At 40.7% G+C, this 27,814-nt stretch overlaps 1 protein-coding gene across 5 annotated transcripts in view; it reads left to right on the top strand.

Annotated features, from left to right (window-relative positions):
* Positions 1-2,917: 2,917 nt before the first annotated feature.
* Positions 2,918-27,814, top strand: part of TNPO1 (transportin 1) — a gene marked incomplete at its 3' end in the record, with an annotated part of 59,889 nt that continues 34,992 nt past the window's right edge. For 2 of the 5 annotated variants that reach the window (XM_082336152.1, XM_082336155.1), the window contains exons 1-4: positions 2,998-3,081; positions 3,322-3,435; positions 7,061-7,136; positions 23,367-23,516. In XM_082336152.1, coding sequence (XP_082192278.1) covers positions 3,331-3,435; positions 7,061-7,136; positions 23,367-23,516 — 331 coding nt within the window. In that variant the 5' untranslated portion in view covers positions 2,998-3,081; positions 3,322-3,330. Of the gene's footprint in view, positions 3,157-3,321; positions 3,436-7,060; positions 7,137-14,540; positions 14,643-23,366; positions 23,517-27,814 lie in introns of all 5 variants that reach the window. The other 3 variants (XM_082336153.1, XM_082336151.1, XM_082336154.1) reach the window with 3 other exon arrangements.

Raw genomic sequence — 27,814 nt, 5'->3', positions numbered from 1 at the left:
TGAATTAGCAGTGCTACATATGGTAGCCATTCCTTTTGTTTCCTTGTATGAAAAATGCCAGATATGTCATTTCAGCCTGATCTAATGGGATGTTTCGAGAGAGAAAGGGAAGAGAGTATTGGCAACAAAACCAAAAATAAAAAAATTACTTCTGGGCTTTTTGTGGATATTTGAGTAGAACACAGCAAGGTTTGTGGAAGGAGAAATGAACTAAAGACATAGATTAGTGTTTGGTGGTTTGTTTTTTTTTTTTTTAAATATTACACATTGTTGTGGTACAGTGGATTCTGGCTAGTGCATGACATGTGAAGCTTGGATAATAGAGAAATCAAAGATTAGCCTCAGTATTTGTGCAAGGCTCCTGTCTTCAGTGAACTTTTGTCTTCTTAACATGTATAGGTGCAGTGTTTCAAATTTATTTCTGGGGCATACATCTGATTGAGTGGGATGAACCAGGCCATCTTATGTTTTGACTGGTAGCTTTCATGCCTCTGCCTGGTACTTCGTTTAACATTGATTCTGAATTCCTTTCTACATGAGAAGATTCTTGCTTGAGGGAAACAGGTAGTAGAAAACAAAGAGGCAAAGGATATAGAAAGAAACAATTTTCTCATTTTTTCTATAACGTTCTTTTCTTTCAATCTGAAGTTTTTTCTTGACTCAGTTTAATTATTTTCCCCTCTCCTGCTTACTTACAGAATTTAAAGGATTAGAGATAGGTAAGAATAACTTAAAGGTAATGATCAAGAAGAGAAGGTATCCAGCAAGATGAGGTATCTGCTTTGGTTTCTATATATGCTGAGTAGTTTCCAGTGGCAAAGGATGCTGTATGGAACCTAAGGAGGAACCTATCTTGATGGATGATCATCTAAAGCATTTAGATGTCCCCACTCACTGTAGAGGCTCTCATTCATACTCCAATTTGTAGGCTTTTTTCTCTCCTTTCCACTGCAGAAAGATCTTACCAGGATTTCATTCCAGTAACATTCATGGAAAGGAAACCTGTGTTTTACTTACTTACGCATCCATGGCCTGCTTCTCTTCCTGCTTTTTCCTGCTCTGTCTCTGAACTTTGCTTTCTGGTCTCTTCCCTTGTTTCCCATATTTAATGTTATTTTTGTCTACCATACTTGGTTTCCTGATAAAATTAGACAAATGTAATCCTTGTGTCATAATTTCTGAACAGTAACTTCTGAAGCTCTCATCAATTTCAAATGAATTTGACAGTGGGCCAGAAGTCTCAAAGATAATCAAGTTTCTACAACCTTCCTGGTAAGACAGCAGTTAGGGGAGGCCCAAATTAGCACTTCCTTGATTTATTGGACCTCAGCTTTCATCTGCTCCAGCTGTGCAGGCACCACTATGGAGAGCTCTCCTGCCCATACAGTGTGAGCCACGAACATCAGTTTTAATGGCCTGGGTCCACATCCTTTGTTTTGACACCTTCCTGTACTAGAGGGAAACTAGCAAAGATTCACCCTGGTCACAAAAATCTCGTATAAACCTTGTGCCCACCCTTTCCTAGTAATTGGTGGCACGCCTTTACGCACCTACCATGCTGACTCCATCTTGTACACATTTCAGTGCAATAAGCTCTCAAGAGGTGCGCTGCTTTAGTAGTCTGTCTCCCAAACAACCCTGTGATAACTGCTAGCAGTTGCTTATATAGAAGAGCTTAAGAAACGTGTCCCATTTCTTGCCTTTTTTATAAGCTGTTTTTGTTCTCTCCATTGGTTTTGTTCTCTTGTGTGCTATGCTGCATACTTCTCTGCTATTTAGCCGTTTCCTGCTTCTTATTCCAGTGTGCATGCTTTCCTGATTCATCAAGTACCCTCTTTCACTGTCCTCATTATCCAGATATGTAGATATTGTAAGTACACTGCCTGTCTTACTTGTTGCCTGTGATTGTTCCTTTTGCTGTTTTGCTGGAGACTGCAGTACTACTTCTGTCTCCTTCTTCAAGAATGGTGGCTCATAGTAATAGAAGGAAAGTAGGCTCAGGACACTTCTTAGCACCCGAGACCAGACAGCTAGCTGACTGTCAGTGTTGGGGAGGTGAGACAAAGAGCCACACAGCAAACTACCTGGGACGCACCATTAGGAATCACTGATGTCCCCTGTCCCCAGTGCCTCTGAACAGTTAAGGCTGCGATGTGCGGCACTCATACTGAGTTCTGTACTGCAGCAGAAAGTGAAACCAGTTTTCATGTAGTCAGGCGAGATGCTTACAAACACAGTGACTAAAAGTAAGATTGTAAAAAGCCAAGGAATTACTGGTTTTCATTTTCATATTTTAGACCAGTTTTAAGCAGTATGTGTTCTTATTTTGCCTGTTAGCATAGGTATAATGTATAAAAAATAGCTATCTATATGTAATACATATGTATTATATATATACATATGCGTATATGTATCTAAATTGCTAATTTTGACCTGCGATCTCCCCTGATACGTTCTGAGGCCAAGGATAAGATACATTAGGTATCCATAGCGGTTTCTTTGGGGTTTCTGCCCCCGCCCTTGCGTGGTTGGTCCCATTCCCTCTTTACACGTGGAACTGAGAAGCCCCGGATCTGCTCAGCGCTCGACCAGATCAGGTAGAAGCAGAGCAGACGGCCGCGCAGGTACCACGTTCCTGACTCCTGGCTCTGCTTTCGCACCCCCGCTTCTCCCCCTCCGTGGGCGGCGGCCTCCCCGCCGGCTGCCAGGCGCTGCGGGTGCGCGGCCGCCGCTGTCCCAGGAGGCCGGGCCGGGGCCGGGCCGGGGCCGGGGCGCCGCTTCGCCCCTCGCCTGGGGCGGCTGCTGGAGGTTTCCCTCTGTTGTCGGGGGGCTGGCTGAGGCGGGGGCGCCCGGTTCCCCGCCGGCCGGGATTGAGGGGCCCGCGTTTTCTCGCCCCCAGGCTCCTGACGGTGTGGGACGCACCGGGGAAAGGCTGACGGCGGCGCCGGCGGGCCCGAGGCGGCCCGGGCGGGCGGAGGCGTGCCCGACGCTAGGACGCAGGAGGACGCGAGGCGGCTCTTCGGGCCAGATTACAAATTCGCCGTGACTCAGTCTGCTCGGCGCGGAGCACAGCGGGAGCAGGTCGGTGTCGCTCGTCCGTCCGTCCGTCCGTCCCTCCGGCGGCGGGGCCGGGGCCGGGGCCGGGCGCTTGGCGGGGTGCGTACTGCGGGGGCGAGAGCCGGAGTGGGGCGGGCGCCGCGGTGCCCCCTCCTTCCTTCCCTCCCTCGCTCCGGCCTTCCTTCCTTTCCGCCCTCCCGCCTCCCCCGGCCTGGGCCCTGCCGCGCCGCTAAGCGCGGCCGCCTGTTGTCTGGTGTTTTCCAGCAAGCCAAGATGGAGTACGAGTGGAAGCCCGACGAGCAGGGGCTCCAGCAGATCCTGCAGCTGCTGAAGGAGTCCCAGTCCCCGGACACCACCACGCAGAGAGCCGTGCAACAAGTATCCTTGGCCGAGGCCTGCGCCGCTTGGGCGGGGCGGGCGGAGCGGGGCCGCGGCGGCCCGGGCGGGCGCTGGGGAGGCCGGGGGCGGCGGGCGGGGGCAGCGCGGCCTGCGCGGCAGCGGGCCGGCGCTGCGGCAGGCGGCGGCGGCGGCCGGGCCTGCCCTGCCCGGGGAGCCGCCACAGCGCGGTGGGCCGAGCCTCCGCCGGAGCGGGCGGCCGTGGCGCGGCGTTTGAACCGCCGAGGCGGCCTGTGGGCCGCGGGGCCGCCTTCCCCCGGCGGGGGCCCGGGCACCTGTTGCGAGCCCGGAGCCAAGGGCCGGGTTGGGTTTGGTTGTTTATTTGTTTGTTTTTTTCTTTTTAAAGCCCAGGCTCTGGCGCGGCTCCGCCGGTGTCTGCCGCTTTCCCGGGTTCTCCCACGCTTGGCCGCCGCCAGCGCCCAGCCCCCAGCCGCGGCCGGGCGGGAGCGCGGCCCCGGCCCGGGGGGATCCCGCCGGGGGTGCCCCGCCGCCCGCTGGCTCTGGCACCGGCGTTTTGCTACGGCGCGAGGAGCTTTCTGCTCGCCCAGAAGCCCAAGCCTGAAATACTGCTCGTTACGCTTGTTAAAATTCACGGGAGGGGGAAAATCTACTGTATGTGGCTTCTTGTGCTGCTTTGCAGTGCATTTGGTGTTAGTGTTGGGGATGGTTAGGTTTTTTTCTCCCTCCTAAATATCTCTTCATTGTAGAAGTGATGAAATAGCAAGGTTTTAAGGAACAAAGACTGAGAGAGTAAAATTTTAAATTGAGACTAACAGAAGCACAGGTCTTGAAAAATAAAGCCCTCATCTGTCTCCTGCTCCTTGAGCTAGTTGTATGAGTGCCATATAATATCTAGAAGTCCTGAAATTCTATGAAGAATATGAGTTTATCATCTTGACCCCTTTTTATTTAAGGTGTTTGCTTGAAGGTCTTCACAGAAAGAAACAAAACTTATTTAAGTAAGAATGTATATATGTGTGTGTATATACATATACATATGTATTTATGTTATTTTATGAGTTTAGCCTGAAGCCAAATTTGTGCTGCTCCTAGGCTTTCGTAACAGATGCGGTCAAGCTTAGGAAGACTTCTGCTCTTATCTGAAAGGTGAAGGTAGTTTTCATCACGGTCATCTCGTTATTGCAGCTATGTTTCAGATTTTTAACATGCTATTGCTTCCTTTGAAAAATCCTAAACAGAAGTATCTGACTAAGTAAAGTGGTCTGATAATGCCCCAGACTTAAACTGGTGCTCTTTAGTATTTAAAATACAGAAGTGTTTATAGCAACAGTGTTTATAGTGTAGCTTTAATGTAAAATTACGTTTTGAAGCTCTTCTTCAAATAACTTAATAGCATGTGGTTTGCTTATTGAAAAATAGCAGTGTACATGGGGGATGGGCAATATAGGTGATGCTGTCTATCTTGAAGATGAGTAGAAATTGACTGAAGAAAAGTGCTGTTAACTGGTGTTTGAAATTCTTTTTAAATGGGTAGTGGTAACTCCCTGCTGTGCTGAGATAGCTGTGCTTTCAAGGAGGTCCTCATGTGTTGGCCTGCAAAGGTTAGAGAAGTGACACATTTTTACCATTGTATTATACATCAGTTTGGGAAAATGTTCTAATACAATTTGACAGACCATGTCCTATAATTAAAAAAAAAAAAAAATGTCCTTTGAGACTGTTTCCACAAAAAATTTGTGATGGCTGTTTTATTGTAGAATGCTACTTAGTAGCATGTCTAAGCAGGGTGGTGATTAATGGTTTCAAATTTAAAGTACTCTCAGTCCATAAGTCTTTGTAAGAGTATCAGTGTGTTGATTCTGTCATGCTGTTTCTTCATGAGGCTGTGTTGGCACAGTTGGGTGCTTAGAACTCAAATATAACAAAGTGGGGGTTAGCCAAAACCCTTCGTTAACAAAGTTATGAATTGGTAAGGCTTCAGATGTTTTTCTGTTTCTTGGAGTAAAAAAGAAAAAGTTAAAGTAGGTGAAGAAGTTGTTAAGAAAATATGGCCTATAGGCTATTCTTTGGTTCCTAGACCAATTAAGTGTTTTTTTTTTTTTTTTCCTTAAGTTTCTGTTAAATACTGCTCTTTCAGTTCTTTCTGCTCACTTCTGCTGCTGCTTCCTACTTGATCCATTGGAATTCACAGTTGTTAGTAATGGTCAACTGACTGTTTTGGTGATTATGTTTCTGAAGCTTGGAAAAGAAGAAAAAAAATTTGAAACCTGCTACCCTACTTCTTGGCTGTTCCTGAAAGAGCTCTTTGGCATGGCATCTTTGACAACAATCTTTGGATGTGTGGTTTTTCATTTCTAGGGGCCATGTAGTGTGTTTTGTATTATTTTCACTTGCCCTGACCATCCCCCTGTTTACATTTCATCTCCTGTGAGTTTCACAGCAAAGGAGCTTGTGGCTGTGATAAGTACGCTTTACTTTCTTATTAAGTAGAAAGAAGGCAGGCTTCTCTAGCGAAGTTACTACTGGATGTAAACTGCCTAAATGTCTAAAAATGAGGTTTCTTAGGTTTGTGATTGAGATGCTGGCTGTTGGTCATTGGAAGGAAATGGATCCTTTAGAACTGGAAGGGTTTTACTGGGCCATCAGGTCCTAACATATATGTATTTGGCTAAGGTTTAACTACTTTGAATGTTCAGAGATTTAGCTAAACAGCAAGTAAAGTAAATCCCTGTGGAGCAAATGATCTTATTTCTTCTAAAAATAAGATTTTGTGAAATGTCTTGATGGTTTGCCATACTGATGATATCTAGTAGGTTTAGTAACTTAAAGGTGGCACTGCACTGACTTAAAATATTATTGTTGAGCAGAATACCTGTTAGTATCAGGGTGTAAGAACAGGATACAAGGAGAATGCCAGATCACTGCTCTAGCCAAGCAGTGGCAGAATACTGGGAAATTTGAGGCAGAAGTAATGACAAATTTTAGGAAAAACTACTACATACTTTCACAGCTGTTCAGAAACATAATCATTCTTCCTGCAGTTAAGGATCGTTATGTTGTTTGGGGTTTTGGGTTTTTTTTTAATGAGACTGTGGATAAGCATGAACTTCTTGGTACAACTATCTGTGCATTTAGAATTAAACACATTCTCATTGCTGAAAGCTCAGGCTGTGGCTAGTTAGCATCATAAAGAAGTATGTCTAATATTAAAATAAGTAGCTTATCAAAATCATAGGTGTTGTATTTTAATGCTGAAATGCTTTTATTTATTGTGGAGGGGAAAAAAAAGATGTATTACGGGATTGTGTCTCAGTGGATTTCTTAGGTTTGGCGGGCTTCTAAGTGTAAATATTGAAATCCAAAACTGTACAGAGGAAGCTTTTTTAGCAGCTTTACAAATATTTTTAAGGATCTATTAATTTCTGTGTCTGTCCCTGGATTTTTTTTTTTTACAGATTTCACCATTACTAAAAGCTATTGCTTCAGTAAGAAAATTACGGAAACTGTTTTCAGATTGTTCATACTCTGTATATTCTGAGCTTATAGTGATGCAGTAGTACGTAACTTGTTTAATAATCTTTGTATCCAGAAAGCTATATATGCTGTGTGTGAAGATTCAACTTTCCTTAACAGTTTCGCTCTTCAGAAACTAGAACAACTCAATCAGTATCCAGATTTCAACAATTACCTGATTTTTGTTCTTACGAAGTTGAAGTCTGAAGGTAAGTTCTGCAGATATTGACTGGTTTATTCTACTTTTTTTTGCCTTTTTAAAAAAATTATTTTGTTTAGCTTGAAAGAAATAGGAAGCTGATGCCTGTAGTCAGTTTACTGGTTGGTTGAGCTCCATAGTCATGTAGAACACATTTATCCTCTCCAGAGTCTTTATGGAAAAGAATGTGATAACCTATTCGTGCTTGTAGTTTCAGCCTTGGAATAGATTCCAGTCTAAATGTCCTATGAAATCTTTCCAGAAATGTTGGAGCATCATGCCACTATCAGACTGCAGTGAAATTGTGGAATAACTTTGAATTGTGACTATACACATTATAAAACATGCTGCTAAATTCTGTTATGATAATGATCTCCTTAGTAATGAGGCTGTTACATATTTTGAAAATCACATACTAGAGTTGTCCAAAGATGATGGCTGTCAGAATCTTCATTCTGAAGTCTTACTTCTAGTAAAATGCGATTAGAAATCAACTGGCTACTTACTGTTGTCTTATTCTCATGGACATTAGTACAAACTGCATATGGCATACTGTGTAGCCTCTATCAGTTGATAAATTCAGACAATTCCTTAATAATGATCAGGCTGTGTGAAAGATTGTCTTTCCAGTGTAGTACAGTTACTGATTTGTGAGGTCTTTGACAGTGAAAGAAATTTGTTTGAAGATCTGTTTTGGCACATCTGGCTTCTTTACATTTGTTTGTAATTAATGTGTTCAGTTGTTTCAGTTGTTTTCTGGGTGTTTTTCCCTAGTGTCCTGCTGCCAGTACTTTTTGTGCCTTCTAATGTTTCACCTCTGGATTTCTGGATGTTTGCTTTTTTCACTTTGAATTAGATTTTATTTACATGTGGCCCTGTAACATTCAAAGAATCAGCAAGAACATTTGTCTTAACTAGTGTTTTGGTTGTCCTGTCAGCTTACTTCTGAAGGAAGGAAACAGAGAGGAGGAAGAAAGTATATTTTCATATTTGAAGGCTGGAGTATATCCTAATGTTTTTGTGTGTTCTACGTAGGAAGTCTCCTGATCATCTGTGACGCCTTGGGGGAATATCTCAAGTTTGAGAGAGAGAGCTTTCAAGACCTGAATCAGCCAGGATATTAAATTTTTGAGCAAGGTGCCAGTGTAGATACAACATGTGCTTTATACCATTAACAGCAAAATGAAAAGCAGAGTGAGTCCAGTAGTGGGATCTGGAGTTTGTACAAACGATACGACGAGAACGCTGTTCAACATTTTTTTTCCCCAAAAATTTGTTTTCTAACACTGCCTTACTTGCTAATTTCCCCTTCTTCATTCTGTTCACCACTTGAGCTTGAGGCTCTAGATACTGATGTGTGTTTAGCAATGTGTAAGAATCTGTCTTCCCAACAAATCTCCTTAGATTATCCAGTAGTCTTTCTTTTATCCTTCTTAATGTTTACACACATCAATCTGTTTGGAATTGAATGAAGAGTAGGAGATGCTAACTATTGCAAAATGGTTGTATAAAGCTGTTTTATCTGAGGAGAAAAAAATAGGAATTGGTACGATCTGGCAAGCAAGTTGGGGAGAAGTAGCAAGTTAACCTCTAAGAAGAGGTGTTTGGGATCAGACTGCACTGGTACCTCTCACAGGTACATCAGGTCTTTTGTGAGACTGCTGAGAAGCAGCTGTTGCTTCATAGGTGCTCTTGTCCTGCATCAGTGACATTTTTAGAGTCATAATCTTTTGTCCAAAGCAACTATTTTTTAACTTTGTATTTCTAGTCCAGGAAACTTGCAGAATATTGAAGGTGCCATAACTGAGTCCAGTGTTGGTGCTTTTCATAGTATTTGCTAAGTTCTAAATATCCTTTTACCTTGCTTGGGTAGGGCTAATGAGAGACGACAGAAGACTGTTGGTTGGATTTGCTTTGAATCCAACCAACAGCCTTCCATCGTCCGTTATTAGTCCTGCCCAAGGAAGGTAAAGAAACTGTTAGAACAGCTATTCAGTAGCTACAATACTCTTGCATTCTTTTTTTGATGAGGAGGTGAAAATGCGATGGATTCATCAGGTAGATAACTATTCAGTACAACTGGAAAGTGTTCTTTCCTTTCCCCTCCTGAAGAGGGTTCTGTTGGCGGTCTGTCCTACAGCCTTGCCATGTTGGCTAGAGGAAAGAACTATTGTACTTTACACCATGGGCCAAAGCATAGATATTCATAATGTTGGAAGTTCACGCTTCTGTTATGGCAATACCATCCCAGCAGAAGAAGCTATGAAAGTAAGCTCCCAACATCACTGACAGCTTATTCAATAAAAATTAAGGTGTTTTGATAGTACATGAGAAAAAGAGCTTGGTTTGATAGCGGATGGGGCTAACGTTTGATTTGGTTTTTACCACTGTTGAAACCACTGCTGAGAAAATGAAGCTTAAGGAATACATTTAGGTGACAGCTCCTGAATGTGGGCTTTCTGTAATGGTTGATTGAAATGTGTATTAAATACCCTCATTTTACTGCAGTGGAGGTTGTATCAAATTATTTTTGGCCTGAGTCTTATGCCTCTGCAGGCAAATAACTTTGCAAGTAAACTTTTATTTGCAAGCAAATAACTTTGCGTGCAAAGCTGGGTGTTTCACTGACGCCTGCCTCTAAGATACTTAGATAAACCTTATGTGTAGGGAATTTGCTTTGTTTTAGCACCAGAGGTGTTACTTTTCAGTTGCAAAAAGTGTAACTTCTTTTTCCTTCCATTGTTAGCTTCATCAGGCTTCTGTGTCTGAATGCTGGTGGCTTGCTGGTTTTAGGTCTATTGTGGTACTCCTACATGTATGTGGTGGTTTTCTGCGTTTTGTTTTTAAGTTCTGTGGGCCCTGTTAAGCTGTCAAGGCTTGTTAAGCTTGGGTCTTCCTGGAAACAGCTGTTGCCCTCCTACCATTTCATCAGTGAAAATATATGGCTTGGCTTGCAGCTATGGCATATACAGGCCCTAGCTTCAAGCACTTCCTTTCTTTTTCTTTTTTTCTTTTAACTAATGTGCATTTTTAAAGACAGTGTTGTGAATCTGGATGCTCCCCAATGTTACAAATATCACAGAATATAAAAAATGTTGAGGAAACAGCATTCAGTCCTGGAAGTCAGACAGTAGGCAAGCTAATGGAACAAAATACGATCCCAAGCCATTAAAGACTGAGGTATAGGTCTCTAGAATGTACTTCCCAGGAGGCATGGTGCTCAGAGATCTTCCTTAGTTGGGTGAGGTGGAGTCCAGATTAACTGAAAATTATCTAAATGAAAGAAGCTTGTTTTTAATAATTTATCTGTAAATTAAAATATTACTCAGATGCTCTGTTAATGTATCTGTTCCTTCTTGGTTTGGCAGATGTAAAACCTGGTAGATAATGTGATGGCCCTGCCCTGCCTTAGTGTTGGTGGTTTGGTGGTTTTTGGTTTGGTGGTTTTTTGTTGTTGTTCCCGCCCCGCCCCCCCCCCCTTCACCCTGTCCCCTGAGCTGAGCTCAGAATCCTATAGGCTTCTATATTCTGTTAATGAGTTGTTTTCTGGAGTGTGTGCATATTGCTGCTGCTGCTTCTCAGATCACTTTCTGTATGTTTTTTATGGTTGACTGACACAGTCCAGTGCTGCAAGGGAATATCAGCTTTGCCTCTGTTGTTGCTTTCTTAGTTTTCCTGCAGTTTCCCTTCTTTGTTCCAAGTCATGCATCTAAATCCTCCTTTCCTTTTTCGCACTTTTGCTTCTGTCGTCCAAGTCTGTTCCCTTGAAGGAAAATCTGAGAAAGTATTGTCCTAGTTTCAGCCTCCTTGCTGTCTTGCCCGAGGACAGTTCTAGTCTCTGGTTAAGGTACATTGAGGCAGTTGTCTAAGACATCTGAAGCATGAGGCAGGTCAGAGGAAGAACCTCTAGGTATCATAATATAGATAATTCATAGTGAAAGCGGAAGTTCTGAGTTTGTTTCAGACCTTGCTGATCATAATGATGAAATTCCCAAAGTTGTCTATATCAAAGCCTTGCTTTGTTTATACCTTCTGTAAATGAATGTTTATAAGATCCCTTTTTTTTCCCCATCTAAAATAGGCTGACAAAAATAGCATCCTTCTTAATTCATCTGTCTTGTCCTTTTGTAGGACAATGTATTGGGTTTGCATGGCAAGGTTTTGGTAGCGGGGGGGCTACAGGGATGGCTTCTGTGAGAAGCTGCTAGAAGCTTCCCCTGTGTCCGATAGAGCCAGTGCCAGCTGGCTCCAAGATGGACCCGCCACTGGCCAAGGCCGAGCCCATCAGCCACGGTGGTAGCACCTCCATGATAACGTATTTAAGAAGGGGAAAAAAAAAACCAGGGCAACTGCAGCCAGAGAGAGGAGTAAGAATATGTGAGAAAAAGAACTCTGCAGACACTAAGGTCAGTGAAGGAGGGGGAAGAGGTGCTCCAGGTGCTGGAGCAGAGATTCCCCTGCAGCCCCTGGTGAAGACCATGGTGAGGCAGGCTGTCCCTTGCAGCCCATGGAGGACCCCGCACCAGAGCAGGTGGATGCCTAAAAGAGGCTGTGAACCTGTGGAGAGCCCATGCTGGAGCAGGTTTGCTGGCAGGACTTGTGACCCCATGGGGGACCCACGCTGGAGCAGTCTGTTCCCGAAGGACTGCACCCCATAGAAGGGACCCACGCTGGAGCAGTTCAGTAAGAACTGCAGCTGTGGGAAGGACTTATGTTGGAGGAGTTCCTGGAGGACTGTCTCCCATGGGAGGGACCCCACATGGAGCAGGGGAAGAGTGTGAGGAGTCCTCCCCCTGAGGAGGAAGGAGCAGCAGAAAGAACATGTGATGAATTGACCGCACCCCCATTCCCTGTCCCCCTGCACTGCTGGTGGGGAGGAGCTAGAGAAAATTGGGAGTGAAGTTGAGCCTGGGAAGAGGGAGGGGTAGAGGGAAGGTGTTTTGAGATTTAGTTCTTATTTCTCATTACCCTACTCTGACTTTTGATTGGTAATAAATTAAACTAATTTCCCCAAGTTGAGTCTGTTTTTCCCATGACGGTAACTGGTGAATGATCTCTCCCTGCCCTTATCTTGACCCACGAGCCTTTCATTATATTTTCTCTGTCTTGTCCAGCTGAGGAGGGGAGTGACAGAGCAGCTTTGGTGGGTACCTGGTGTCCAGCCAGGGCCAACCCACCACAGACAACTTTGTCAATTGCCTGGTGTCGTCTCCTTATTATTTTTAACCTGGTATTACACCATGATTTATCTGACACAGCATCCTAAATTTTGTGAATGAGAGGTGGATCTGGGTTGCGCTAAATTATCAAAAGATTATGTCCATTGTCATTCATGAAGAATACTCTCTAATCTTCATAAATCAATTTGTCAGTTAGGGAGCATTGGGTGTGATGGCTCTGTCATAATCCTGCCATAATATTTTGTTGATGCAAGGTTGTATCAGCATACTGTGAGATGAAACAGTGTAACTGCATCAGCAAAGACTACTGTGTTGCCTTCTGGTAACATTTCTCTGTTCAGCTCTAAGGAGAAACTAAATTGAGACTTTGTCATCTCTACAGACTATTCCTACTATGTTTCTGCATGTATCTATTCTTTGACTGTAATCTTCACACCTATGACCAAAAAAAGGGAAGCTGTCTTCATATGGGGTCAGAATTAATGTGGCATTCTACTTGGCCTAATATGGCCTTCATGTTGGTGGGTGTTTTATATAAAAAAATGCAATAACAGAAGTGGTGTCAAAGCTTACCACTTCTTACGTAAGATTCTACATACCTAATGCCTCTATGTGGTAAAAAAAGAACAGAACTACTGATATTGATATCTATTCTAGTTAAGATTCAGACTGTCTATCCTTACTCCCAAAACACACATGTCCTTTCTCAGATCTACCTTTTATCCTTCTTAGACAAGAGTCAGGACATGGTTAGTTTGTGCACAGTTTCTATAAAGTTTTGCTTCTGTCTCCCTGTCCCCTGTCTGCTGGACTCTTGGCAGGACCTAGGCTAGTGGGGAAAATATTGAGCGAAATGCATGATGCTCCTGGTAGCTTTCTGCTGGCCTATATAGCTGTAGTTATCTATCCTGTTGCAGCTATACAAAGCCTTTGTGATTCTGATCTTGGATTGTGTTTTAGTGACTGACTCTTCACCCCATCCTGACGTGGGAACTCTGGTCTCAACAGAGTGTTATCTCAGTGGATTGGCCATGGCCCAGTGTAAGGCTATCGCAGCCAAGGATCAGAATCCTTGAGATGAACTTTTAGTCTGAAGGTGAATGAGCTGGGATTGAGACCGCTGCATTAGTACTGCCTTTGTCATAGGCTTTGAGGATGATCTTTTAAGTTTATTTCCAAAATGCTTTGTATTTTTATAAATCAGTTGAAGATAGAGCAGTGTGTACTCTTGATCTTGTTCCTGTGATGACTTAGTTATTCAGAGTACCTTACTTTGACATGGAACATTACCATGGAGGAAGGTCCTGTTCCCATCCCCCCTGCCCCAGGTTTGTGTTTCAGTAGAAGTCCACACAGATGGTAATTTATTTTCTGGTAATCATGACACTAATAATTCATCTAGCTCTGTAAGCAGAATTTGAAATGGCTTTTTATAAACTATTAGTGGGATCCAAAGTGGTCTTGTGGGTTTGATGTGAATATTTCCTGATGAGTGTTGGAGTTTAAACTCGATCTGGACAGCAGTTTTCATGAGTCTGTTCTGTTATGAACTTTCTTGGCATGTTGGTGTTGAAAGGTCTTGGAAGCTGAGCAAGAAAAAGACCATTGTGTGAGGTGAGGTGTTAATTCACCAGCTACCAGTTTCAGGCAGGTATTTGATGAGCAGGATTAATCCAGAAAAGTGGTTCAGCAGCTTTAACTGTTTAATTAAAACAAATGTCCCCCTACCACTCCCCCTGTCCCGCCCAATACCATCATCCTGCATGATGTCATAATTAAATATACTAAAATAACTGCCAAGGAGTGGATCTGATTGCATTGCAATTCAGAAGTCAAGTCAGATTAATGTACACTTACAGTTTAAAATGCTGCCTAACATATATGTAGTGTCCTACTTAAACAACAGCAAAACATTTTTTCTCTTAAGTTCAGATGAATGAAGAATTAAAAAAAAAAAATTAACCCTGACTGAGTTTTTAGTAATCAATGCATAAAGTAATAGAAGTGCATAAATATTTTAAGGGAAACCAAGTTATGAGATAATGAATTTTGTCAGATCAAAATTCCATGTTTTTTCCTGTATGCTGGCTAATTCTGCCTTCTCGTGCTTCTGTAGGGATATTGTAGTGCAGATTTAAGGAAAAGGCTTCTCCGAAGTAGTTGTATGGCATACATACCACATGTTTGAAGTGACAGATTTTTATTTATTTATTGGTTTGTTTGTTTATTTTAAGTCTTGAAAGAAACTCTGAAGTTATCCAGTGGATTGTGGTTTGTGATTCAACGCTTCAGGAATCCTTTCCTGCAGCTCCTTATTCTGAGCATCCAGAATCAGAGTATGGGATCTCTGTTATTATCTCTTTCTCTATCCCCGAAGTCCATACAAGGAAAGCATTGAAAAAGAACAAGTAAAATAAGAAGTTTCTTGATCATAGAGAAAATTCCAAAAGAGCTACCAGGCATGAATCTTGCCCCAACATACACCATGGTCTTTGAGTAGTTACCTTGGAAGAGTCTGGGGCTGCTACCTGGGAATTCACTTGTGTCCAGAAGAAACAAAAATGCTCCCAGAGATGCCTGCGAGAGGTCCTGGGGACCTAACAGGAATGGAACTACCTCTAACATTGATAAAACTCCTTTGGTAGCTACCTTGGAGGAGTCTAGGGCTCCTACCTGGGAATTAACCCATCTCCAGAGAAGGCTAACATACTCCAGAAGATGCCTAGAAGAATTCCGGGGGACCTACAGGGCATGGACCTTCCCTCGACATACACAATGCCCTTCAAGTAAATACCTTAGAAGAGTCTGGGGCTGCTACCTGGGAATTCACCTGTGTCCAGAGGAGGCCAACACACTCCTGGGGGTTACCTATTTCCAGGTTCCTGCAAGGAAGCCACCCAAGGAGTCTTGTGTATGTTGGAGGCAGATCCATGCTCTGTACCTTGCTGGGAGTCCTCCCAGGCAGCTTTGGAGTGTGCCAGCTGTTGACTAGCCTCATGCCTTCATGTACTTAATGGCATTGGTTTAGGTTCTTCAAAAGTGCTGTTCACTGTAAGCATTTTAGAGGTGAGTCTTGGAATATATTTTCTCTCTTGGAATATATTTTCTCTCAAGTAGCTTGTGGAGAAAGGACAGAAATTTTCAGGCTTTCCCTTGATTCTTAAGGTTATCAAACCCTCAGTTTTGTTTGCTGTGCCTTTTTCTGAAGTTCAGGTAGTCTTGAGTAAGGTCTGTTTTGGCCTAACAATAAATGTGACTTTTGGAGGGTAAGTTGGAGGTATTTAGCCAGCTATTTGAAGCCTTCCCTTAGTGTGTCTTATGAACTGAATGTAGTATGCTGCAAGGGGTATTTCTTTGTATGCTTTTTTTAAGTCAAACTCTCCTACTCAGTGATGTTTGGTTGTTTCTCATGTCAAATCTAAGTGGACTTAAAATACCAGTATCAAGCATCCCTATGTGGTGGTTTCCTACAGAAAGGGAAAGTGTCACTGGTGTGATTTCTAAAGGCACTTCTGTCCACCAAGCAGTACTTGATTCAGTGCAGTTCTGAGGTTCCTTCTACTTGAAAAAATGGTGCCTCCTCCTCATGAGGCTATGTGCTGGTGTCTGATTTAGGCTGTGATGGCTCCTAGGAAGCAACATCGCCACCTCTTTCTAGGTTTTCAGAAAGCAGACTTGCTGTAAGGCATTAGGATGATATAACAATTTCAGTGTGTTCATTATCTTGCAGTGCTGGGGCAGGTGCAATTGATTAGCTGACCACCTTCATGAAGCCAAATCTAGCCTTATAAAGGAATGCTTGTTACCACTTCTCATGTGCAAGTAAAAACGCCTTTCCTTTAATGCCAAAAGGGAGTGGAACCCAGAAAAAACCCAAATATTTTTCAATACCACCTGTCCTGGTTTCATCTGGGATAGAGTTAACTTTCTTCCTAGTTGCTGGTATAGTGCTGTATTTTGGATTTAGGATGAGAACAATATTATTAACACACTGATGTTTTGGTTGTTGTTAAGTGGTGCTCACACTGGTCAAGGACTTTTCTGCTTCCCATGCTCTGCCAGGTGCACAAGAAGCTGGGAGGGGGCACGGCCAGGACAGCTGACCCAGACTGGCCAAGGGGCTACTCCATACCATATGACATCATGCTCAGTATATAAACTGGGGGAGTTGGCTGGGGGACAGAAATTGCTGCTCAGGGACGGGCTGGATGTCAGTTGGCGGGTAGTGAGCAGTTGCATCATTTGTTTTTCCTGGATTTTTGTTCTTTGTTTTGTTGTTTCCTTTTTCACTATTATTATTATTACTGTTATTATTACTATTATTGTTGTTGTTGTTATTATTATTATTATTATTGTTTTATTTTATTTCAATTATTAAGCTGTTCTTATCTCAACCTGTGAGTTTTCTCACTTCTACCCTTCCGAGTCTCACCAGGAGGGGAAGAGTGAGCAAGTGGCTGTGTGGTCTTTAGTTGCCAGCTGGGATTAAACCACACCACCACCAATAATAGTACCCACAGTATTTTTGGCCAGCTCTAGAATTGAGTATCTTTACTGAAAGCAATCTAAAGAGCCAAATAAAAAGCACATCTTGATCTCACAGTCTGATGCTAATATCAATAACTGGCTATGCATTACTACTGCTTTTGCGAAGCATGTTAAACTCCTTCCTTCTCCTTCTACAATGACATAATTCTCACTCTTCAGAACCACATGAAGATTTTACTCAGCTGTGCCTTCTGCTTTCAAAAGGTATTGAGGAGCAGCAGTGCCATGACAGAGTCATAAGTACTGATACTGACCGCGGTCTGCATTCAGCTCGGTATAGGCAGTTTATAACAGCTTAGCCCTGCAGCGCTGGACTGGGCAGCACCATTCGTTCCTAGTGAGGTTGTCTGCTTCATCTGAAGTGGCACGCACTGGCTATTCAAACAAGTACAGATTCAACAGTACAAATTTTTATTTTGGTACCTCCAAGGAAAAAGCATTTACATAACTTCAAGTGATAGATCATCTTCTCTGAATCAGAAGATATACTACTGATCAGAGGTAATTCTGACTGGTAAGCTTTAAGTCTCAGGAGCTTGAAGCATTCCAAAATGGTAAGCATTCACAGTTTCCCCTCGTTTTCCTCCCTCATCAAAGAAAGGAGGCTGATGAAGTTATAGGTAGACACTGAAAACTAAAGAAACTGAAGACATATTTCAAATGACTCGGAAGAGGAAGAGCAGCATGGTCACGCATCGAAGCTGCTTAGATATAGTCTCATTTTCACTGGTACTCTTAAGTAGCAGAGGATCAGTCACTTTGTTCCCAGTAAGAACACTTGTATAGCCAAATACTAGGAAAAAAAAAAAGAGTTTCTAAAATAATAATAATAAAAGATGAAATTGTATAAAGGTGTATTGAATTAAAAGCAGGTCCATGCTCTCTATTTTATTATTGTAGCTAGATGCACAGCTGCTTAGGAAGAATACCTCCACTAGTGCCAAAACTCTTATTTTGCCATTCAGCAGAGTGCATCCTAATAGGCTAATTGAAAATCTGGTTATAGTGTCCAGAAAAGTCAGCCACAACAAAAACAAAAATAGGAAACACACTGAGTATGGGCTTAGGAAATAAAAATGAGAAGGTTTTGTCTTGAATTAATTGGGCGTTATAGGGGAAGAAGCCTTACTGGCAAGGAAGGGTATCGGTTAGAAACAAAGTAGTCTGGCTTTATGAAAATATTTTTACATGCATGCCACCACACAACTTTCTGTTAAGCTGTACCTATAGGATAGAGACAGAAGAAGCAGTCAAAACTTCCAATGCATAGCACCCTATACAACACCAGTGTTGGTGAGTGTCCTGTATTTTGTGCTTCCCAGTACTCGCTTAACAGTTTGAACAGTATGCTGAATTACTCAGCTTGGTAGCAGAACCTCATTTTACTCATCCAATTAATCCTTGCGTTCCAACAGCTATTCATATGACAGATTGTCACATGTTTTAATTGGTAACATTCACCTTTGATATATTCAGAGAGTGACAAAACTTCTATTCATCTGACCAAGTAATTTCTTCAGATAGATTAATGACTCTAAATGCTAATTCATTCACTGCCAAATGCTGTCTAAGCAACTTCCATTGGGAAGCTCATAATTTCCTTTCCCTATACACTTGACTTAGTGCTAAGGTACTTGTCATCCACCACTCCCCACCCCTTCCTTCAACATGTAAACACCAAAGAGAGATGACATTACTTTTTAGATATTCTCAAACTGCAACAATATCCTGCATTCATTACGTAGTCTGAGGTCTTGTAGTGAATCATACTCTCACCACACCAAATCCTCTTCTTATTAAGGATTCTTCTGCTCTTGATAGAACTCTAGCACTGATTTAACTGCAGGTGATACATAAAATGGCATTAGAGAGGAAAAGTACTGATACAACCAGTTTGTGGGGATACGATAGAGATGCTAAAAGTAGGAGTGAAAGCAGAGGATTAGTTCTTTAAACTTTTCATGTTTTTGCAAGGCTGTAGAGATGTACAAATTCTGGCATTCTGGTTGACCTGTGGTCATTATTAGTTAGAATGCAGAAACTTCCATAAGTAACCAGCAAGCTAATTGTCGGTCAGCATTTCAACACCCTTCTCATATTGTCCACAGCTCAGTTTTATTTACAACACTGTCTTCAGAAGCATAGCTGTTGCTACTTATTATTCAATAGATATGCAACACTCAGCATCAGCGGAACATTTCCAGCTTTGTTTTCGTGTCTTACAGATGTTCCTGAACTTAGGCAGTTCTGTCAAATTATTTTCCATGACTTACATGAGTCAATGGAGCACTGATTATTTTGAGACTAGCCACAACATTTCAAAGTCATTTATGTATTCAGATACACTGAATGTTTTGAAACATCCTCAATCCTGCTTCTGACGTGATAAACCATACCAGTTTAAGCCAAAAGTGTTATACTTAGGCTTACTCTAAAAGTCCAGCATCAATAAAAAGGGTAGGATCTTTTTCTGCTGGGAAGCTCATGAAGGTGTGTCTGTACTGTATTCTTATACATTAGGACAGAAGAAATTATTCATTTTCTGCTTCCCATATGACACTGATCTGTTATTTTTTTTTTGTTTTAGCTCTTTTAAGAGACAACCAATCTCATTAATGGATCAGAAATTTCACGTGCAACAGTGACACTAGTCATGATTTTTATCACATTTTGTATTTGTATATATTAAATCCATATCACTAGTTAAAAAACATAGAATGACAGCTTATTTCTGAAAAAGGCTTAACAGCTTTGAGACTCAAATTGACAGACAGAGCAGTTTTGCTTTAGAAAAAGTCTCACCCTAACTTTTAAAGTTGCCAATGCCACAAGAGTAATAGGGCAAAATATAGCCATGCTCATAATCTTTATATTACAGTCTGTGAATGGATAAATGCTACCCTCATCCCAATTGCTCAGTTCTTTTAGCAATCTAGGAAGTTACTTTCTAAGGAAGAGAGGCTGAAAAGGCATGGTGAAACAAACGCTCACCTGGATTTGCAGGTGAGCTACAAAAACCTCATTGCTTTTACATATGCACCCTATGTCATACAAACCCTCGTTAGAGGAAATTTGGCTGAGGACACACTCTAGTTCTTAAAAGCACTGTAGCAGCCTAAAATCATTGACATCTGTGTAATGTGGGTATACGTCCATTTGCTCTGTATGTAAACCATTAAAATGTAGAACTAGTATTAGAGTCTTGCAACAGAATTGAAAATTTACTGAGAACCAAATTATGATTGTGATATGGTTTTATGATAAAGTGAGGCAATGTGAGAGGGGAATCTTCCACTGATGAACTGATTTGGCACCAAAGGTGACATCAAATGCCAGAGGTCTGCTTCGCTTTCCTTCTTTTTCTTGTACTATATGTTCTTGTCAACTCTATACTTCCAGGTTGACAGAGATAGAAGGAGGCAAGACTGTGATCTTTTTTGATGGCTGAAGCATATGGCTGACAACTTATCATAGAATCTATGAAGACTAAAGAGTGTCTTACTCAGCTCTTGGGCCATCTGCCTGTAATCTTGGTGTTACAGCAAGAACTCCATCCAGACCTACATTACTCTCTTCTGACAGTGTAGCTGTTAAGTTGTTGAACACCCTGGATTCCATAAATATCCTTGTGCAGTCATACCAGAAAATTTTTTCTCAAATTAAGATTTGGGCTATGGTCTGGTTTGGTTGGTTGGTTGTTTTTTTGTTTAATGCTTGCATATCAGATTCTATGCTGCTTCTCTAGCTGAAGTGGTTGGTGTTTGTTTAGCGCTAAGTCCATCTTTGTGATTTCTGCTTGTCACCTGTCTGTATGGTGATAATTGGTTTTGCTTTTTGTTTTTAATCTTTCTTCTTTTTCTTGCTTCACAAGTTATTTTTCATTTGTCAGAGGTGTGACTTTCCCTATGAATCCCATGGAATCTTTGTTGCAGGTCTGTGAGTTAAACACTACGAAGAATATTCTTTCTGTTACCTTGGCTAAAGGAGTGTATTTGTTTCGTGCTGCTGCATACCACAGGATAGTTCATGAAGAAAAAAATGGTGCTGAAGTTTCACCTTAATGTGACCTTGATTTTTATCTAAACCAGCTGGCCAATCTGCCTATTTCTAACACAAGGAACTTAATAGTATGTGTATCTCTGCTTGGTTAAATTTAAGCTGTTGCCTTGTCCCTTTTGTAATTGTAGCCAGGCATTCTAAAGGATTAATGTTTTTCCTTAATGCACTGTTTATTATTTTCATGCTAGAGCTTATACTAATAGTGGCTAAGGTACTGTATTCTAATCAGACTTCTTTCACCCCAAGAAGATACTGCTGGCTGACACAGAATGAGTAACTCTTGTATTCTGTGTCTAGCTGTGGCTGCTAACGATGATGGCTTATTGTGGCTGGCAAGGGGTTTAGATCATGTGGAAATTAAAGGAAGACTCCTTTGGCTTCCTTCCTTGCTAGGCACAACTTTAAATCTTAATAACCATATATGGAGGACTCTATTTCTTGAATACGTACCTATCAATGGATTAGTTACGTAAAGCAATCAGTTTGACATACTCTATTGGTGTAAGAGTTGATGCTGAGATTTTACTTTTAATTCAGACAGTATTTCAGGCAAACCTGAGACTGATCAAGAGTTCCTGTGAGAGCTTCTTTCTTTAGGTCATTCTTCACCTGATCTTTGTTAATGATATCTTCAAAACTTTAAACAAAATTATAAAATTACTTGATTTGACTTGCCAAGTAATAATGGTAGTAATACTTGTCACATCTCACAACCAAGTTCTGTGGTTGAGAAAAAATTGTCCGCTCATCCAGTCTTTAATATTTTTATTTAAAATAATAAACCCTTTCTTCCGTCTTTCTCCATTCTCCCAGAAAAATTGTTGCCCCTTGAAATGCAGTGCTGTGCAAGTGAAACAACTTTTATTTTTGTATTGTTTAGAAGTTGGTGGGTATTTAAAACATATAGTGTAGGTAATATTATAGAATTGTTTCAAATATGTATGTGTGGAGTGGGTGGCTTCTTGGTTTATCAACTTACTGAATTCTGTGTAGAGGATATGTTTGTAAATCAATACATTTATAGTTATGGAGCATGAAAAATAATGCTTGTTTAGGAGAACTGAAATATGAACATAAAAACAAGATTAAAAAGCTTATAATGGCAGTCTAGTTTGGGAACTCAAATAAGATCAATTGATTAAAATGAATTTTAATTTCTAATCAGCCAAACAAAATCTCCTCTTCTGAAAAGTGCTGTTTCTGTTCTAACTAGCACAGATCACAATGGAAAGTGTCTTTAGTGTCCATCAGACATTGCAGGTGTACTGAGAGTCTTGGTGTTGTGATGCAGTAACTTTAATTTGAAAATACTTTATATTTTAAAGTTATATCTCTTATTTTTCTTATCCTTATTTCTGTTGGGATGTTAATAGTTTTGAAGGCCTGGAATGCATGTGTAAACTGATTCTTGGCACAAAGGAACTTTGAACATCCTTATTTCTTCCCCAAATCAGGGCTTCATACAAAAAAAAATTAAATAAGTGGCTAAAATCCTAATTAATATTAGCTTCCTTTGATGATTAGGGTTGCTCTAAACTGTAAATTTAAATTTTCTTGTACTATAAACTAATCCTTTCTATGTGGAACATCCAGATCTCACTTTCAGCATATTTCAGAAGTAATACCAAGTTACTCATGCCCTTGGTTGAAGAGCCAAACATGAGTCTGCTCCAATATAAATGAAAAATCTAAGCTGTTCTTTTTCCATTCCTCCTCTTGTCCCAATAATTTAGAGAAATTTGCAGGCAAAAAGAGCTCAGTGAAGAGAACTCAAACTGTTGCCTAAACTTTAGTTCTTACTCAGTTCAGGTCAATTCTGGTTACTTTATTCTTATGGTTCACACTACGTAGCACCTACCTGTTAACATTGTTTAAAGACTTTTTTTTTTTCCTTTTCCCTCTAATTATTAATTTAATAGATCAATAGAACAGCTGGTATCTGAAGGGATTACAATACCTTATTTTGTAGAAAAATTGAACACTGTATTTCTGTGGGTGTCGGGGGTGGAGGATTTACTGTATAGTCCCTACATCATTTCTGTATCTTACTATGCTGAAAGCAGGTCTGTCATCAGTTTCTTACAGTATCAGTGTTGCAGCAAGCCGGTCAGTATAATCAGAATGTCTGAATATCTTTGGCTGACCAATTTCTTTCATGAGTCTCCTGTATCATGTGACTTCAGATCTATTCCTTGCCTATATGTCTATACAAAACTTTCTCTTAAAATGTGGAATTTGTAACACTGATATTGTAATTTTGCATAAATATAAATAGTGAACTCTGAACCTGAAAAGCGTTGCTATGTGAATCGATTGGTGTAGTTGGAAGGAGAGATAAGGAAATGCAGATTAATTTCTCTCTCTATAGGCTTTGCTCTTGTTGCATTGTTCTGGAAATCTGCCTTATTCCTCTGAGCTGATTGAAGGTTGAATGTAATTATTTTTTGTTGCAGATGAACCTACACGTTCCTTGAGTGGTCTCATCTTGAAGAATAATGTAAAAGCACATTTTCACAACTTTCCCAATGGGGTAACTGACTTCATTAAAAGTGAATGTCTGAACAACATTGGTGATTCCTCCCCCTTAATTAGAGCTACTGTAGGTAAGTTTGCTCTTATTACTGTCTTCTGCATACTGAAAATGTTACTGATACGGGTGAGAGCTGCACTAGTGATGTAAAGAGTTATTAAACTCCTAAAACTGCTTCTGATAATTGTAACAACTTCACCATATTTTAATGCTGATATTTATCTTTAGTGTGAATATATGAAAGTCACACTTACTTTTTCTTCCTATTCTCTTAGAAATGATTTAGCAATTCAGTTCACATCTCTTGAAATGTAACTGAACATAAGTTTATTTGAATCTACTAAAATTGAGCTTGCTGCCTATTTCTGTAGCTAAAAACAGGAACAAGGTAAAGGTCTGACATCAGAACTATTTCAGTACTCCGCTTGCATCAATGAAACACTTCTGTTAGCTGATTTCCAGCGAACCACCCCCCCACACGCATACACATTCACATCCCTTCAGGGAATCATCATAGCATGCATAACACATTCACATAATGAGTGAGTTTCTGTTTTAAAATACCTTCTGTCAGAAAACAGTAGATAAAGCGTGGTGTACAGAACATCATAGAATCATAGAATGGTTTGGGTTGGAAGGGACTTTAAAGATACCTAGTTCCAGCAAGAATTTTTTTTGTTACATGGACTTCTGATCTTGTAAATACTTGGTTTTAGTGTACCTCTTCCATAAAATATGCTTACTTGCATTTTTTTTTTGCTTGTTTCCAGGTAAAGTTGCTTTTCTCTCCGGTCTTTGAGAAAATGATTTCCTCTAGTTACTACAATCATTGTAGTAATTTTACTTGTCCACTCAAAAAAATAGAAAAAAGTAAAATAAATATATATTTGAGTACAGTAGAGAAAATGGGGAGGGGGGGTGTCAGTTCAGAAAGAAATTCAGCTTTTATCAGCTGACTCCTCTTATAGAATAATCTACCAGTTACTGTTCCTTTAGGATTCTTTGCTTTTTCTATAGGATTCCTTCTCCAGACATCTGGGTTAGCGACTATGGGCTAAAGAAAAACGCTCATCTCTTAGCTTTTTCCTACTGTCTCGTCACTTGTGAAGCTGTTTTACTATGAATTTTATTAACATCCCATTTTCTTAATGACAGTAGAAAGAAGTCTTTAAGTGGCAGGTAATTTTGTGATTTCAGGTTTTAGAAGTCTCACTTGCTTGTTTGTTCATAGGAATTGTCAGTGGAGTACAATGGAGCTGACTAAATATATTCCAGCTCCATTCATATTGCTGTCTTAAGGTTGTTCGGTGGTGATGGTTTGTGGGGTGGTTTTTTTGGGGGTGTGGGGGATTTGTTTGTTTTCAAGCAGTTATTCTTTGATTTCTCCTAGTAAGAAATGTTTGTGGATTAGTAGCTCAATTACTGTTCAGCTTTAAGTGATCCTTGCAGGGGTTATTCAAGCATGTATGAACTCTGACGATGAGTAGCAACTGATGAACTGTATGCTTACATAAGAGATGCTATTTAGTGCATGCTTTGCACCCTCCCATTTGAAGTAATTAAATGTTGGATCCTTGTAGCCTTCTGTCTTAATAGTGAGGCTGGTCTGGTACCTGCTGGTCTCTTGGTACTAGCTAGGTGTAAATATATTACTACCTACCTAGGCTGCCTTCTTAGCATGTGAGTTGGCATGTGCTAGTTAGAGCTGCTCTTTGAGATGCATATGGGTTTTTGCAGTTCAAGCACTATCAATTTAATGAGCCAACTGCAAATAAGATCTCTGGAATTCCAAGAGGAAAATAGGCAAGTACATCAAAATAGCATCAGAGAAGATTTAATGCAGCATTCACTCTCCTCTGTGGTTTCTAGCACTTAGTGCTAACCAGGCAAAAGCTGATACCTTTTGGCCAAGATGGAGGCAAGCTGATTAATCCCTTCCTCAGAAGTTACCTCACTGAGGAGAATGAGCATGGCAATAGAGTTGATTTTAGAACTGTGACTTGAGACCAAATGGTAACTACACATTGTTGTATCCTTACTTAGCTCTTCCCTATTTTAATCCCCAGATGAAACAGTGTGGAACTTCTCTGTGACAGTTCTTAAAACTTTCTGGAGACTCTAGATTGGGCAGGACCTTAGTGTAGCTGCTGCTTAAAAGCAGGCAGGAGAAATTGTTTGAGTGTTTAAGAGTAGTGACGGGACCGGAGAGTTTCACTGCAGAAGTACAGTGAAAGTTAATGATTGTCCTATGAGGGGGAATTTTGCAATGAAGTTCAGCATCTTAGAATTAAAGAGGTCAGGTATCAACTTCAGGAGCTACAGAGGCAAAACAACACCCCAAAAAACTCCAAACTTCCCCCTGTCCTGTTATTGGCATGAAAGTACTGAAGCATAGCTGCTTTTTCTTTATGTTCAATTTTTTTATTGTAGAATTGATGCTGTAAGCTGGGGTTGCATGTAATTGAAACAGTGACATAAAAGATGCTGTCATGGCAATTACAATTATGTTTTTAACAATTTCTGACATCCTCTGGAGTTTGTTCTCTTGTGTATTTACTGCTCAATTAGCCCAGCTGCTTTACTCATTAGATTTCACATTTGTCAAGTGAAATATCAACAGATTCTGTAATACTGTTTTGAAGTTCATTACAAATCAAAGACCATATTTATAAAGACTTTCAGTTTCAGATTTCTAACCTTGCAGCTTAGTATGTTGGTCAGAAGGAAAGGCCTGTTTTAACTGTCAGCTCTAGCCCAAACCTGTCAAAAAGCTGCAAGCTACCACATTGATTATTTCTTTACTTTGATTATTCTTGTGATGTCCATGTTTCTCGGTCTGAAGTGTTGCAGAGAAAGCCATAAAGGCTAATCTCTGGTGTCTTCTGTTCCCTGCTGGCCAAAAAAAGCAGCAGGTGGGTGGGAAAAATTTCGCATTTGAAAGGCGATGAAGCTCATTAGAAGACCATGAAGATTCCCTTTAACATGAACATAAGTGCCTAATAATTTTATGTGGCTGTTTTGTCAGTGTTCTTAAAACCTTTTGCAAAGCTTCAAATGCTATAGCTGTTGCCTAAGTTCTTGGTAGTCTGATATTCTTTCTTTCTTTTTTTTTTTTTTTTTTTTGTTCCCACCAAAGTGTCTCTTTATCATGTCCAAAACACTAGCACAGCCTTAAATGTCTTCCCTGCAGACCTGTATAGAAAGTTCATAATGATGTGTATGGTCTGAACGGCATACATCTCTGTTGGAAGGGGCAGTGGCCTTAGGTCATTTCTTGCCTATGCATCTGGAAGTATTTCCTCCTAGGTTATCTTGTCGCTATCTGCGATAAGCCTTCTGGAGGAATGCTTAAAGTAGTTTTCAAATAACCTTTCCTTCTGTGAAAGCTTGCACATATTACAAGTATAGCCGGACCATCCTCTGAAACCACTTCTAGGATCTTGAAAAGATCTTCACCCAGCTCTTTTCCAAAACTACCTGCTCCTTTGAGACTTATGATGTAACTTCTGTCATATGTTAGTCCAGAGGAGTTCCAGGAATTTCATTCTTATGTTTGTTTTTGAACCTGTGTTAAGTCTGCAAACAAACCTGTGCCAGATCTAAGTTGGGGAGACAATTTTGCAATTTAAGTCCTTTGTCTAGGAGGCAAGAAAATTCATTTATTTTGTTCTTTTTTGAAGTTCAATTTAATTTGGAAAAAAAAAAAAGTGGATCATTAAGATCCAGCAACAGAAAAATAAGTATTTTCTATTAATGCATCTGATATTCTTTGCAGGACCATAATATTCAGGAGAAATGCAGTCTATGGAGTCAAGACTCCATAGATCTCCGTAGGCTTTTGGGAATCTTTTCTATTCAGTTGCAGTTATGAAGAGAACTGGATACAAACTACTTCTGGAGCTGTAAAATTGTGGTTTACCTCTGTCTTCATTTTTGCCCTTTGTCTTCATGGGTTCTCCAGCCTTATTGCATCAAAGGAAACATGATGCAAAATATCTTTTAGTTACTGTGTGTCTTGTCCAGAATGTCCTTTGCTCTGTAATGTTGTCCTGTATTCTTGTGTATTTAACAAGAATTTTAAGATTTTATCCCAAAGAAAAATGATATATTGTGATTAGCTCAATGAAAAAAGCTTAGGAAAGCTTTTTTCATCACTTGTCACTTGCGAGCTTACTAGCTATAGTAGTATCAAGTTCTTTTGTGTTCATACTCATTAGAAGTCACTGTCAGTAGCATAATGGATTATGCTACCTGTTTCATTTTGTCTTGAGGCAAAATGGACTCATACAAAGTCAGTCCTAGTTTATAAGCAGCCTTCCCTGTTCCTGTCACCTAATTATTTTTTCCTGGTATTTCTGTACGTGGTGGAAA

Source organism: Platalea leucorodia (genome assembly GCF_965183815.1).
Source record: "Platalea leucorodia genome assembly, chromosome: Z".
NCBI lineage: Eukaryota > Metazoa > Chordata > Aves > Pelecaniformes > Threskiornithidae > Platalea > Platalea leucorodia.
This window is presented reverse-complemented; position numbering and strand designations above follow the sequence as displayed.